Source organism: Solanum lycopersicum, chromosome 10 (genome assembly GCF_036512215.1).
Source record: "Solanum lycopersicum chromosome 10, SLM_r2.1".
In the NCBI taxonomy this organism is placed as follows: Eukaryota; Viridiplantae; Streptophyta; class Magnoliopsida; order Solanales; family Solanaceae; genus Solanum; species Solanum lycopersicum.
This window is the reverse complement of record NC_090809.1, coordinates 50599966-50614070: the sequence shown is the minus strand read 5'-3', so window position 1 is coordinate 50614070 and position 14105 is coordinate 50599966. Positions and strand designations below refer to the sequence as shown.

The following is a 14105-nucleotide window of genomic DNA, read 5'->3' as shown; positions in this document are numbered from 1 at the left end:
AATCATTTGGAAGAATTTAATGAATAGAGGAGAGAAAAAAGTATTAGTACTCTATCAACTTCACTCTATCCTTAAAATTAGATATTAATAATTTAATGTATAACTAAACATTATAATTATATCAAATTATTACTAATCTATCAACTTCACACTAGGTTCGCAATTGTAGCAATTGTAGCTATTTGTTAGTTTTACAAACTTCTATTGTTTACCGTGTAGAATATAAGATGAGTACATGGAAAGTTTGGAAATTCAAATTCAATCTTGATGAGTCTGATATTTAACTCATGTTACTTTTTTCATTTCAATTTGTTTGATATTTTTTATTTTTTATTTTTTTTTCTTCATTATTGGTGATTTTAGTGTACCTATAACTCTATGCTCTTTTTAAAATCAAATAGTCCAGAAAGACTAAAACTAAAATCAAATAGCTACAATTGCGAACCTAGTGTGAAGTTGATAGAGTACTAATAATTTGATATAATTATAATGTTTAGTTATACATTAAATTATTAATATCTAATATTAAGAAAGGGTAAAGTTTTGAGTTATTATTGTCTTATTGGGTTATCGATTTACCCAATTACCCATTAGTAAAAATCGATATCGAACCAATAAACTAATAACTTTTTTTATATACCCATTAAAAACACAATAACATGTTTTCGATTCGATTTATTGGTCAATTCAATTTTTGTGACCCGTAGCTGTGTATACAAACTAAAAATTAGATGCTGAGATAATTTTCTTTGGTACTACTACCAAAAAAAAAGAACATGTATTTATATCATTTTAATTTTTTCTAATTTTCTTTGGTACTCTAACAAAGATTATTATTTATTTATTAATTTAAATTATTCTTATACTAAATAATATTTTTGAAATTTGAGATAAATTATTTTTCGCAAAAGTTAATTATTTTCTTTTGTTTTATGTAAAAATTGTGAATAATGAAAATCAATTTGGAGAATTAGGAAATTCAAAATTATTGAAGTTTACATTTAGAATAATTTAGAAATATTAACTAAATTATGGATACATTTAAGGATAAATAATCTATATACACATTTTTATTTTTCCATAATTTCTGTTATTCCCTATCATTTAAAAATATTTCTAAAATCCCTCATTTTCCTTTCAAATCCATTGTTCCAGATACATAAAGTTATACATGTTTTTCTTTCTATTTTTACTCCTTATTTCACTCCCTCAACCTCTTCCTATTTTTACTCACTTTATCTCTTTCTATTTTCACTCCCTCAATATTTACTTCCTTAATTTTTTAATTTTCATATTTAATTCTCTCTATTTTCAATAATATCTCTCCACAATTTTTTTCAAAACAACTCCAGATTTCGCTTTATAATTTTTTCCAAAGAATTATTGCATTTTCCTCCATTTTCACCTTCACAATATGTATAAGGGAAAGGTAAAAGATATAATGTATTCATATTGTTTCCTGCAAAAAAATCAATTTTAGGAGATCCTCTTTTGCTGGTGAAACTACATTATGAAATGAAAAGAAGTAGTTTCTACCAAATATATCATTTTATCATGTATCAAGTGTTGCTATGTACCCTCTACGGTTATTCAAACTTAGAAGAATATGTTTTCGTACACAATATCAAACTATATTCGTGATACATTTGTGAGCGAAGAAATTGAGAAAGGACACATGCTCGAGCTTTAAATCTATTGTTTTACAAATTTTCAGAATCCCTCATTTTTGTGCATTAAATTAATGTATCAGCGCATCAAATTTATGTATCTCACGCATCAGATTAATGTATCATGTATAAAATGTAATATATCTTACTTAACGATTAATGTATCAGCGCTTATTTTAGTTATGATATGTAAATTCAAATTTATACGAAATGTATTTGATACATAATAATTACCAAACAATAATGTATCGATCTCAAACAATTACTATAATGTATTTTTAAAAATATTTAAAGTGTTGTAGTTCTCAAATAAAATAACAGACATAAATAATAATGTATCAAACACTATTTTTTTAGTTATGATACGTAAATTTAAATTTATACTAGATGTATCTTATACATAACAATTACCAAACAATAATCTATCGATAATAATGTATTGATCTCAAACTTAAAATCTTATGGGGCAACACTTACTTATTTAATGTATCTAGTAAAAATATAATATTTATCAATTCAATTGAAAGGATCTTCATGATCCCAAACAAAAGAACATACATAAATAATAATATATCATTCACTAATTTTTTAGTTATGATACGTAAATTTAAATTTATACTAAATGTATCTGTAACATAACAATTGCCAAATAATAATGTATTGATCTCAAACCTAAAATTTTATGGGCAATACTTTCTTATTTAGTGTACCTAGTAGAAATACAACACTTATTAATTTAAATTGAAAGGGTCTTCATGATATATCTTCTCGAAAATTTTGATAATTTTTAATCAAAATTGAAAGAATCTTCAGTGAACTAAGAGAATAATTTTGAAATTCAAAATTTTCATCAATTTTGAATCAAAATGGAAAGGATCTTCAATGACTGGAGAAGAACTTAGAATCTCAAAATTTTCGATAATCTTGAATCAAAATGGAAAGGATCTTCAATGACTGGAGAAAAACTTAGAATCTCAATATTTTCGATAATCTTGAATCAAAATCGAAAAGATATTCGATCAACTTGAAGATTTACAAAAGAAATCGTTTGTCCAACCACAATTCCATATAGTCCTTCATAATTCATCCCGCTTTTCAAAATTTTGACATTTTTTTATGAAACAGAGAGAACGATCAACAAGAAGAAGAAATTTAATGTTTTGATTTTTTTGGGTTGTTACACTACATGATTTTGAATTCTTGATAATAATTTTGAATGAAATAAGGTAATTTGTGGAATCTTAATTTAATTTTCAGTTTTTTCCCTTAATTAATGGAACAAACGGATATTATGAGATTTTAAATTGATTTTACAGTTTAAATTATGTATCTGAAATGTCTAAAAAATATGAGATTTATGTAATTATAAAAATAATAGGGATAGAAGGTAATTTAGATTTTATATTATATTTATGTAAGTTATACTAAATTAAAAGGAGTACTTTTTAGTTAATACAGTTCTAATTTATTTGAAATACTTCAAATTCTTAATAAAAATTAGTTAATATACAGAAAATACGTTACATTACAAGTAACTTATAAGCTAAGACTGGTGATTAGATGAAAAACGATTTAACTCGTTACTAAACATAAGCATAATACTTAAACTTTTGAATATATATAAATCTTTGTTTAAAGGAACCAAAGTAGATATTTGAAAAACACCATTTTTGTAATATATATTTTATTAAATATTATGTGCTTTGTTTTCATAAGATTTAAACAAAAGGTACAAAATTTCAAGTATTGTAATAAACTTAGTCAAGACTTAAAAGTTTGATATATTTGAACTTAAAGACTACAAAAAATATTTAGAAAATATAGTTATTTGACGTATTTAATGAGCTATTTACCATAAACTTTAGATAAATTAGTTAGCTAAGATATAATTTTAAGCAACTAACAAAAAAACAATTACGTAATCTAACCAGAATCAAACTTTGAAACGGAGAATTGACGCAGGTCGCAAACATGCTTTTACTTGATTCCATGGAACTTCGCAAAATACAGATTCACAGTATCTTATCAACCAAATATAAGAGCAAATAACTTAAAACCACACTTAAACCAGTATGGATATTAAAACTAATCTATAAAGGCCATAAAACATAGGCCTAATTAAGAGCTATCAATCTAATAACGGTCACCACCGTAACCGCCACCACCACCGTAACCGCCGCCGCCACCTTCACGTCGGCCACCTCCGTAGCCTCCACCACCACCTCCTTCGCGTCTGCCACCTCCGTAGCCACCGCCACCTCCTCCGTAACCGCCGCCTCCTCCATAGCCTCCGCCGCCTCCTCCGTAGCCGCCACCGCCTCCCTCACGTCGTCTTCCACCACCGAAACCACCACCACCACCTCCACTTCCGCGTGCTTGAGCTTCGTTAACAGTGATGTTACGGCCATCAAGTTCCTGACCATTCATTCCTGAAATAGCGTCCTTCATGGATTTTTCATCCTTGAAGGTAACAAAGCCAAATCCTCTAGATCTACCAGTTTCTCTGTCATTAATGATCTGAAAAAAAACAAAAACAATAACGAAACAATTCAGGCATAATAGATCTACATAATTAGTAAAACAGAAACTTCAAAACCGATCTTTCTTCATCTCTTGACAAAAAGAGAAGGAAGACGGAACGTACCGTTTCAAGGAATGGTATAACAGTATAAACAGAGTAACAGTAACAGATGAATCAAGTAAACCAGAGATAGAGATAGTAATCAGTAACAGAAGGTCATCAACGAAACCAAAAAATGGGCTCGGATCTGATTTCTGCTCTGCAACAAACGGACCTTCGAGTCGACTACTTCGCCGTAGGTAGAGAAAGCATCGCTAAGTGTTCTATCGGTGGTGGCCCAAGCTAGCCCACCAACGAAGCAACTGTACTCAACTTCGGCGGCCATTAAACTGAACTGAGAAACCAGAAAAGAGAAACCCTAATGAAAATATCTGAAATGAGAGATGCGATGAAAATTAAACAGAAAAGCCCATATTTTATAGGCGGCAGAAGCTAGGTGTCCATGGGCTTTTAAGTAATTGGGCTTAGGGTGTAAGATATTTTGCCAAAGAAAATGTCCAAATCATCCCTAACTCATCACTTTTCTTTGACTCAAAAAAATTTGATCGAGATTTTAATAATAATAAAAACTTGAATAAGCTTTAAAATAAAAGTCCAAAAGCCTAAAGGATACAAAATAGGGAAAATTGTATATATAATAGAAAACTAATAATATAAATTAAATGAAATAGTTAGGGTTTGATTTAATTGTGCTTCATAAAAACATTAGCTAAAACTTGTTAGCGTCTCTCTCCCAAAAATCTCGCTCGTCACTCTCCATTCTCACTCGCCTCTCTCGCTTTATACACTTAATTATACAATTTACAAATATTTTACTTCAAATATTGCGGAGAAAAAGGCCAACGAATTATACAATTGCAGTGAAATACAATTTTCTCTAGCTTTATACAACAGAAGTGTATATATTGTGTTTCTGTTTTTGTATAAAGCGAGAAAAATATATATCTTCTTGTTATACACTTATAATTATGCAATATACATACATTTTAATTCGAGTCAACTGTATGCAAAACAAATTATACAATTGCAGCGAAATAGGTCAGCGAATTATACAATTTATGCCAGCGAATTATACAATTTAGGTCAGCAAATTATACAATTATATATGTATAGCAAATTATACAGTTTTATGTTTGCTATGGAGCGCAATTATGCAAAGTTTGTTATAGCATACAAATATGAATTTTTTGTTTGCTATATGTGAAAGTTGCCCAAAAAATATTAACAAAAAATTTTAAAACAGTATATAAAATTTTATATTAACCAAAATGGTAAAATTGTTGCACCAACAGCGACTTACCCACCAGAGCAAAATTGCTGCCTCTGCAGCGATTTTGCAAAATCTAATTTTTTTTTAAAAAAAATAAAATTTATAGAGAAAAAAAATTTAAAAATCGCTGCCCCAGCAACGATTTAAAAAAAATAAATAAAGAAATCGCTGCTGGGAGCAGCTATTTCATAAAAAAAATTAAAATAAATGGCAGCGATTTCATAATGAAAAATTTAAAAAAAAATTAAGGAAATCGTTGCAGGGGCAGCGATCAGCGATTTAATTATTTTTAAAAAAAATTTCTTTCCTTAATTTAAAAAAAATTATGAGATCGCTGCTCCCAGCAGCTATTTCTTTATTCTTTTAAAAAAAAATTGAATCGCTGTTGGCCGCTGGGACAGCGATTTCCTTATTTTTTTTAAAAAAAATCTATAAATCGCTGCTTAGGCAACAATTTCATTTTTTTAAAAAAGAAAAACAGATTTTGCAAAATCGATGCAGAGGCAGCGATTTTTCTTTTTTCGGTGGAGTAAGTTGTTGTTGGTGCAGCGATTTTACCGTTTTGATTAATATAAAATTTTATATACCGTTTAGGAATTTTTGTTAATATTTTCTACCATTTAGGCTCCAAACTCTATAAAATAAGCTATTCCTTTTCTTTTTTTTTTTGCCAAGGAAGATTTGATCGTTGACTAGAGTTAAGTAAATATTAATAATAAAAATTTAAATAAGCTATTTTTTTTTCTCTTTGGCTAAGAAAGATTTGATCGTTGACTAGAGTTGCATAAATATTAATAAAAAATTTTTTTTATATAAATAAGGCATAAAATATGATGCTGTGGTATTTTCTATGTTAAATATTACTCCTATTTTTTTTTACTTTTTTATATATATTCAATAGTGTTCAAAAAATGAGGAATTCATATTTTGTCTATTTTCTTATGATTATTTTTACTCTGACGGGCTGTATAGACTAACTAAAAATATAAAAATTATGGTGAGAATGTTAATATAAAAGATCAGATACATAATCATAATTAAGTGGAATATAAAGAAATACTAACATCTTACCTTCTAAATATAAAATACATCGACATTCACCTTCTTCATTTTTCATTTAATTGTGATCATGCATGATATTGGTTCTTACAAACTATGACAAATCTTTTGAAGGGGGAAAAGAAGAAGAATATCAAATTATGGGTAAAAGCATGCTAAAATTATGTATAGTTAAAAATGACAAAAAATGAACGAATTTTGTAAAAGAAAATGAATTAAGCGTCTGGATCTAAAATCTAATTAAGTAACTTATTGATAAAATAAATATTACTTTCAAAAAAAATTAATTTAAAGTTTTTACCATTTTTAAATTTCAAAATCAAACTAATATTCATGTATGAGTCAAATGTATTGAAGAAATTCTCTTTCTATATATAGATAATCTAAGTCTAAAAGAAATTGAATGAGGTCAAAACATTACCTAAAATATTTAAAAAGAACTAATAGGTTAATTGTCACGATTAATTTTCTAAAAAAATACGTCATATTAAATAACTCAAATAAGGAAAAACAATTAATGCACAATATTTAGTAGGGTTTAAAGTTTTAAATATTGAAAAATAAATTAAATTACTTTCTAACTATTAAAAAGAAAAATACTATATAGTCTTTTTATAAGAGCAAAAGATTAATCAACATCTCTAAAGATGTTTTAATATAATATGGATTTCTTTTTTTCATTTTTGTAAATCTTTGTTACAATTTGATTTCCCTTCTTTATCTAAGGACAATAAAATATTTATAAATCTCTAAATTTGACAACTTCGAAAGAAGTGGAGCTCGGCAACACTACTGAGAAGGTGTGTCTACCTGTATGTTAGGAGTCGTAGGTAGGAGTTGTTGGGTTTAGCAAAGTGTAAATTGGAAAAGAAAAAAAGAATATGGAAAAGTCACGGAATCAATTAAGAGAGAAAATGAAAATCATTTGCAAAGTGCAAATGAAAAGTCATTTTTTCCATATCAATAAAAGAAAGGAAAATTGTTGTCCTTATATAAGGAAACACTTCTTTTACTTCTAAAATAGCTAAGATGAAGGTGCCCCTTGCGCTGCCGTCGTCCTTCGGCTTCGACAAATGGTTTAATTGATAAATTTTTCGGACATCTGAACAAATACGTTTTTTGCCGAAAATGGCTATAAAAGGAAGTCATTTTTCGTTTTTTCAAACACTGAATTTTTTTTCTTCTCTACATATATTTTCTCTCAAAACCAAAGTACCGGTCGACTGAGTGTGTGTGACTTGTTGTTGTTCTTCAGTTCGCTAAAGTTAAAGAAGATTGAGGTGTCGCTATTTCATTAACAGAATTAATCCGTTTTATCTTGGGAGAAGTTAATCCGTAACCTCGGGTACAGTGAGCAGATTTAAGTTCTTAAGGAGACACAGTAAAATCTGTGGACTCTAATTATTTTATTTTCTGTCTACTTCATCTTATTTTTGTTTCTGTTTTGACTAACCTTATAAGTACAGGTTAATAACAATCTTAAAAAATTTAATAAGTTTCTGTATTTGGGGTTTCTGGAGATTAAAACCTTTATGATTTTCTACTCTTCTTGAATTTTTAAAATTCATTCGATTAACGATTAAAAGAACATAAAAACTTTATTGTTAAATCAGAAACAATTTGTGTAATACTGTTAGTATTTCAAATACTAAAATAATCAGCCATTTGTGACAGAAAAAATTAATTCAAGTCAAGTGAATACTGGAACAGTGAGTGCTGCAACAACATCGGTTGCACACAATCGTTCAATTGTTGCCTTAGCAAGAAACCTGCAAAGTTTTCTGGAGTCGACTTCAACAGATGGAAATAGAAGATTTTCTTCTATATCACTATGTTGAGTATGCAGAGGTTCATTAATGAGAATGTTCCTGTTATATCGGATGATACACCGCCTGAAGAATGATTCTTGGTAACAGAAGTATGGACACACTCAATTTTTTTGTGTAAAAATTATATTCTAAGTTGCCTGCAAGATGATCTGTACAATGTGTACAGCAATGCAGAAACCTCAAAAGAACTCCGGGATGCTTTAGAAAAGAAGTACAAAAAAGAGGATGCTTGAATGAAGAAGTTTATTGTGGCAAAGTTTCTGGACTATAAGATGGAATAATCCATCAAGCTGCTGCTCCGTACACTTCATAATCTAATGGGATTGCAGAAAAATCGAACTTTAAAAGAAATGATGAATGCATTGCTTATAAGTTCAAGTTTACCACAAAACTTGTGGGAGGGAAGTTATCCTTACAGCAAATTGAATACTCAATAGTGTTTCACTCAAAGACACATGTTATTCCATATGAGAAATGGAAAGGTAGAAAACCTAACTTGAAATAGTTCAAAGTGTGGGGGTGTTTAGCCAAAGTTCAAGTTCCTATATCTAAGAGAGTAAAAATGAAGCCTAAAATTGTGGATTGTGTATTCATTGGATATGCCACAAACTGTAAGGCATGTCGATTTTTGGTTCACAAGTCCGAACATCCAGATATTCATTACAATAATTTATGAAATCTATAAACATATCTATCCGTATAAAACTAGACTTGAGTCATCTAGTGGGGGTCTAAATAACCCCGAGAAGAACCAAAAAAGAATGAAACAAATGAAGAGAGTGCAAGGCGCAGTAAACATCAAAGGACAACTACTTCATTTGGATCGAATTTTGTAACATTCCTTCTTGAAAGTGAGCCTCAAACAGTCAATGAAACAATGTTGTCTAGTGACTCAACTTATTGGAATGAGACTGTCAATAGTGAAATTGAATCAATCCTAAGCAATCATACTTGTGAGTTGGTTGATCTTTTTCCAGGAAACAAACCCTTGGGTTCAAAATGGATTTTTAAAAGGAAAATGAAAGATGATGGAACTATTGACAAATATAAACCAAGATTTGTTGTCAAAGGCTTTAGACAAAAAGAAGGTCTTGATTATTTTGCCACATACTCGCCAGTGACTAGTGTTACATCAATTCGAATGTCCATTTCCCTAGCTGCAATATACATTCTTGAAATCCATCAAATGGATGTGAAAATCGCTTTCTTAAATGAAGAGCTGGAAGAAGAAATTTACTTGGAATAGCCTAAGGGTTTTGTAGTTCCTGGTAAAGAAAAGAAAGTGTGCAAACTTATTAACTCACTTTATGGACTAAAACTAGCATCGAAGCAATGACATACAAAGTTTGATTAAACCATGTTGTCAAATGGATTTAAGATCAATGAATGTGATAAACGTGTTTACATTAAAGATACTCCAAATCAGAAAGTCATTGTATACCTATATGTGGATGACATGTTGATAATGAGCAGGGACATTGCCAAAATAAAAGCTACTAAGTATATGCTCGCTATATGTGGATGACATGTTGATAATGAGCAAGGACATTGCCAAAATAAAAGCTACTAAGTATATGCTCGCTATACTTAGTAAGTTTGATATGAAAGATCTAGGAGTTGATGTGATATTGGGAATTAAAATTCTCAAAACTCCTAAAGATCTAGCATTATCTCATACTCATTATATTCAAAAGGTACTAGAAAATTTTAAATATTTGAATGTCAAAAGGGCAAAAACTCCAATTGACGTGAACTTTCATCTTGCAAAGAATAAAGGTGAAAGTCAGTCTCAATTGGAATATGCCAGAGTGTTGGAAGTTTAATGTATGTCATGAATTATATACGACCAGACATAACTTTCGCTATCAATAAACTGAGTCGATACACAAGTAATCATAATCAAAATCAGTGGTTGCAATTAAGAGAGTTTTAAGATACTTAGATGACACTCAAAATTATGTTTTGCATTACAATAAATATCCAGCAGTTCTTGAAGGATATAGTGATGCAAATTGAATTATTGGTCAACTGAAACAAAATTCACAAGTGGATACGTTTTTACTATTGGTGGAGGAGCAATATCTTGGAAATCATCCAAACAAACATGTATAACTCTCTCTACAATGGAGTCTGAATTCATCGTCTTAGACAAGACAGGTGAAGAAGTTGAATGGCTCCAAAATTTCTTAGAAGATATTCTATTTTGGCCAAAACCAATGGCCCCTATATGCATATACTGTGATAGTCAAGCTGCAATAGGAAGAGCTGGAAGTGTTATGTATAACGGAAAGTCGTTACATAAGACGAAGACATAACTCTGTGAGACAACTACTCTCTAGTGGAATTATCACAATTGAATATGTGAAGTCAAAGGATGATGTGTCGGATCCACATACAAAAGGCCTAACTAGAGAGGGAGTAGAGAAATAATCGACAGAAATAGGACTATGGCCGAGAACAAGTCATCGTGACAGTAACTCTACCTAAAGACTGGAGATCCCAAGAACTAGGTTCAAGAAGATAAAACAAAGTCATTGATGACGGTTCAACATTGTCAAAAATTATTTTATGGTCTATTCTCATGATGAGGCAACGTTCAGTAACCAGTGCTGACACCCAATTTTGACCTTCCCCGTCAAATTAATTCACGAGTTTCTTAAATTTTGAACGAGTTAAAATAATTAGCTTTATAAAATTCAAAATATTCTTCCAGTCATTTCAAAGTAATTTTGGTAGCTTTTATAAACTATCTTATAAATATTTGAAAATCGTCGAAAAAATATTTTATTTAATTAAATACTTTGTTAATTAGTTTAATTACTTAATTGTTTATATTTTGATTAAGCTAATTAATTCATCTCGTTAAGTTTAAGAAGCTCGTCAATCCATAATGGAAAAATTACATAAATTTATACATTTTAAAAATAATTACTAATTTTAGCGATACTTTTTGTTTATTACCATTTATAGCAATATTGTAATAATTTTGTAATATGTATTAAAAGTGAATTATGTATTCAATATATTTGAATTATAATTGTTTTTGAAACATATTATGTTTGTTTGGTAAAAAATTGTCACATTGTATTATAAGTGTATTAAAATGTGTGATAAATATATTATCCATCATTAAAATTTGTATTATATGTGAATAATAAATTATTTTTTGTAATATGTATTAAACTTATATTATAAATGAATTAAAAGTGATCAAGTAAAAAAAAAATTATTGCTATAAATGATAAATATTTTTTTATTATAATATATTTATGAAAGTTTCCTATCCATAATCCCAATTTCCCAGCCCTCCTTCCAATTAAAAATACCCAGCCCATTATTATCCCTGAAGCCGACCCGCGTATGTGCCTTCTCCCAAAAGACGACGGAGGCAGCATAGCGTCCAAGCTCAACGATTGAGTGCGCGTTGAGAGACGTAGCCATTGGCACGTGACTCGTACAACCCCAACGTCTCTTTCTGCGGCCTTATACTCTCCTGCAAAATGCTTTGGCCATGACAAACCTACGATTTCGTCCTCGCGGCACACGGAAGTCGTCCTCAACGGCTTGAGATCAGTCCACGTCGCTCCTATGATGGATGATTGATCAGAGTCGTCCGTCTCCCTTTCCTCTTCTGGGATGAGGACGAATTTCTAGGGGAAAAAGTGGTTTTGTGAAAAGATTCAAAATTCAAATTTTGATTTGGGGGACTAAGGACTGATCCGGGTTGTCACTCCTTTTTCTCCATGAATTCGAAACCCTAATCCTTTTCTATATATAATCGTTTCCTGTTCATCAAAAAGGGAGGTGATTTTAGCTTTTCCATTAGCTAAAAGAACATCGCTTGAAATTTGAAGGCCAAAGCACAGAACTATTAACATAAAAATATTTAGCTATAATAGTAGAGAGTTAGACCTCAAGAAAGAGATAGTGAGAATTACGTTTCGCACGAGTTTCTGGTTCGCTTCTCTGTTTCTGTAAAATTTTCTTCGTTGAAAATCGTATCCAAGTTGTTGCTCATCCCGTCTTTAGTTCGTTGCTCCGAAAAAGGTGAACTCTTTTTTTTTTTCGATTCTGCTCGTCCCATGTGCTTACTGTTTCCTTCAAAGTAGTCCTGTACGTTCTCTGATGGCTTCTCCGTTTTCGTTTGAAAAGGATTTTTCGTAGCATCTCTTTAAGTTTGTTTCGATAATCGTTTCCCTTAGAAAATTCTCAAATCATCATCCCACCCGCACAGTTACACTCCTCGTTGTTTTGTCCATGTTATGATTTCATTTAGCACCTGGTTTTATTAACATGTACTTTTCAACTTGCTATTTTTCTTAAGCTTTCTTTTACTGTGAGTGCATGTTACTTCAGTCCTAAATAGGGTGGCGAATGAATATAGTCCTACTTATTTTGTTTAAAATTAACTGATAGTTATGCTTTGTTGCCTTTGTCTGTCCTCCTTATTTATTTGAAGTTGTGAAAAGCGCTAGAAATATCACCCTCGTTCAGCCTTCTAGTCAGCTCTTTAGCAAAATAGCGCATTGATTCGTTATAGAAAGCAAGTCGCTGGTTTATATATGCCTTTTTTAAAAGTTGTATCGTTATATAGTCTATGACATTTCTTTGTTACTTAATAATTACGGAAGTGCATACTTCATTGTAGTTTTATCAGCCCAAGTTATGTTCCCACAAGAGTCCAGTCTTGAAAGGATGCAGTTTAGCAACCTAATATGCGCCGCTTAATTGTGATAAAAAAAAATATTAAAGAGTTCTTCTGGCCTTCCCCCTTTTTTTGTTTGAATTTTAGGACATGTCCTTGTTTAAGTTTAAGTCTTGGCTGCCCATTTTTTTTTTTGTCCAAAAATTTCCTTGTATAAATGTGTTTATTTATTTTTGCTGAGGTCTTTCCGCCATATTGGTTCACTTCTCATGCTTTTATTTATTTATTTATTTATCTATTTGGATTTGTAGTTATATTGCCTTATGAAGTTGTTGCTTATTTTTCAAATTAAAGTGGATTGTTCCCATGCTTGTGAAGCGTAAATATGTGTCTATCAAGTTTCTGTGGTCTTAGGGTGTGATTTTGCTTATTTTATATTGATGTTGGATCAATTTTCTTAGCTTACTTCGGCATGGTATGTTTTCCTTGCTCATATTTAGCATAACATGGGGTGCTCAATTTTAGCATAACATGGGTATAGTAAATTAAACACATGCATGTTGGTCTAATTTTTTTCATTTGTCTTGGCTGCACTTTATAGATTTATACTCTATTATTAATCGTTATCTTGTTTTACCCTCGTCTATGTTTGAATCGGCTTCTCCCGAGTCTGTGGAGACTTTTTTCTTGCATTCCGTCAATTCCTTCATCGAGTCAGCAAACAGGAAGTTGAAATACAGGTTTCCGAAGGTCCAATTCAAAGCTGGAAATTAACTTATAAGTCTTCAAAACCCGGAAAATTAGTTGTATACACTGATATACAGATCTGAAATATTGAAAATATGACGGATATAGGTCCGAAGACAAAACACAGGCTGAAAACTAGTAATACAAGAACAATGAATAAATACATACATAGAATATAGGCTGTACACACCAATATACACGCTTTATACAGTGATATACAGTCATAAATATAGTACACAGGTTCAAAATACGGAGCAGCAGGTTGGAAAATGTATAAACGTAAAATTCAAGCCGAGATACAGATTTT

General features: G+C 30.4%; 1 protein-coding gene across 1 annotated transcript; it reads right to left on the bottom strand.

The window, feature by feature from the left end:
- Positions 1 to 3622: 3622 nt before the first annotated feature.
- GRP1 (glycine-rich RNA-binding protein-like) lies at positions 3623 to 4628 on the bottom strand. The gene is made up of 2 exons (NM_001279302.2): positions 4463 to 4628; positions 3623 to 4184 (listed from the first exon to the last, which is right to left on the bottom strand). Exons 1-2 carry the CDS (start codon positions 4571 to 4573, stop codon positions 3801 to 3803), a joined length of 495 nt encoding a protein of 164 aa, NP_001266231.2. The 5' UTR covers positions 4574 to 4628; the 3' UTR covers positions 3623 to 3800.
- Between the last annotated feature and the right edge of the window lie 9477 nt (positions 4629 to 14105).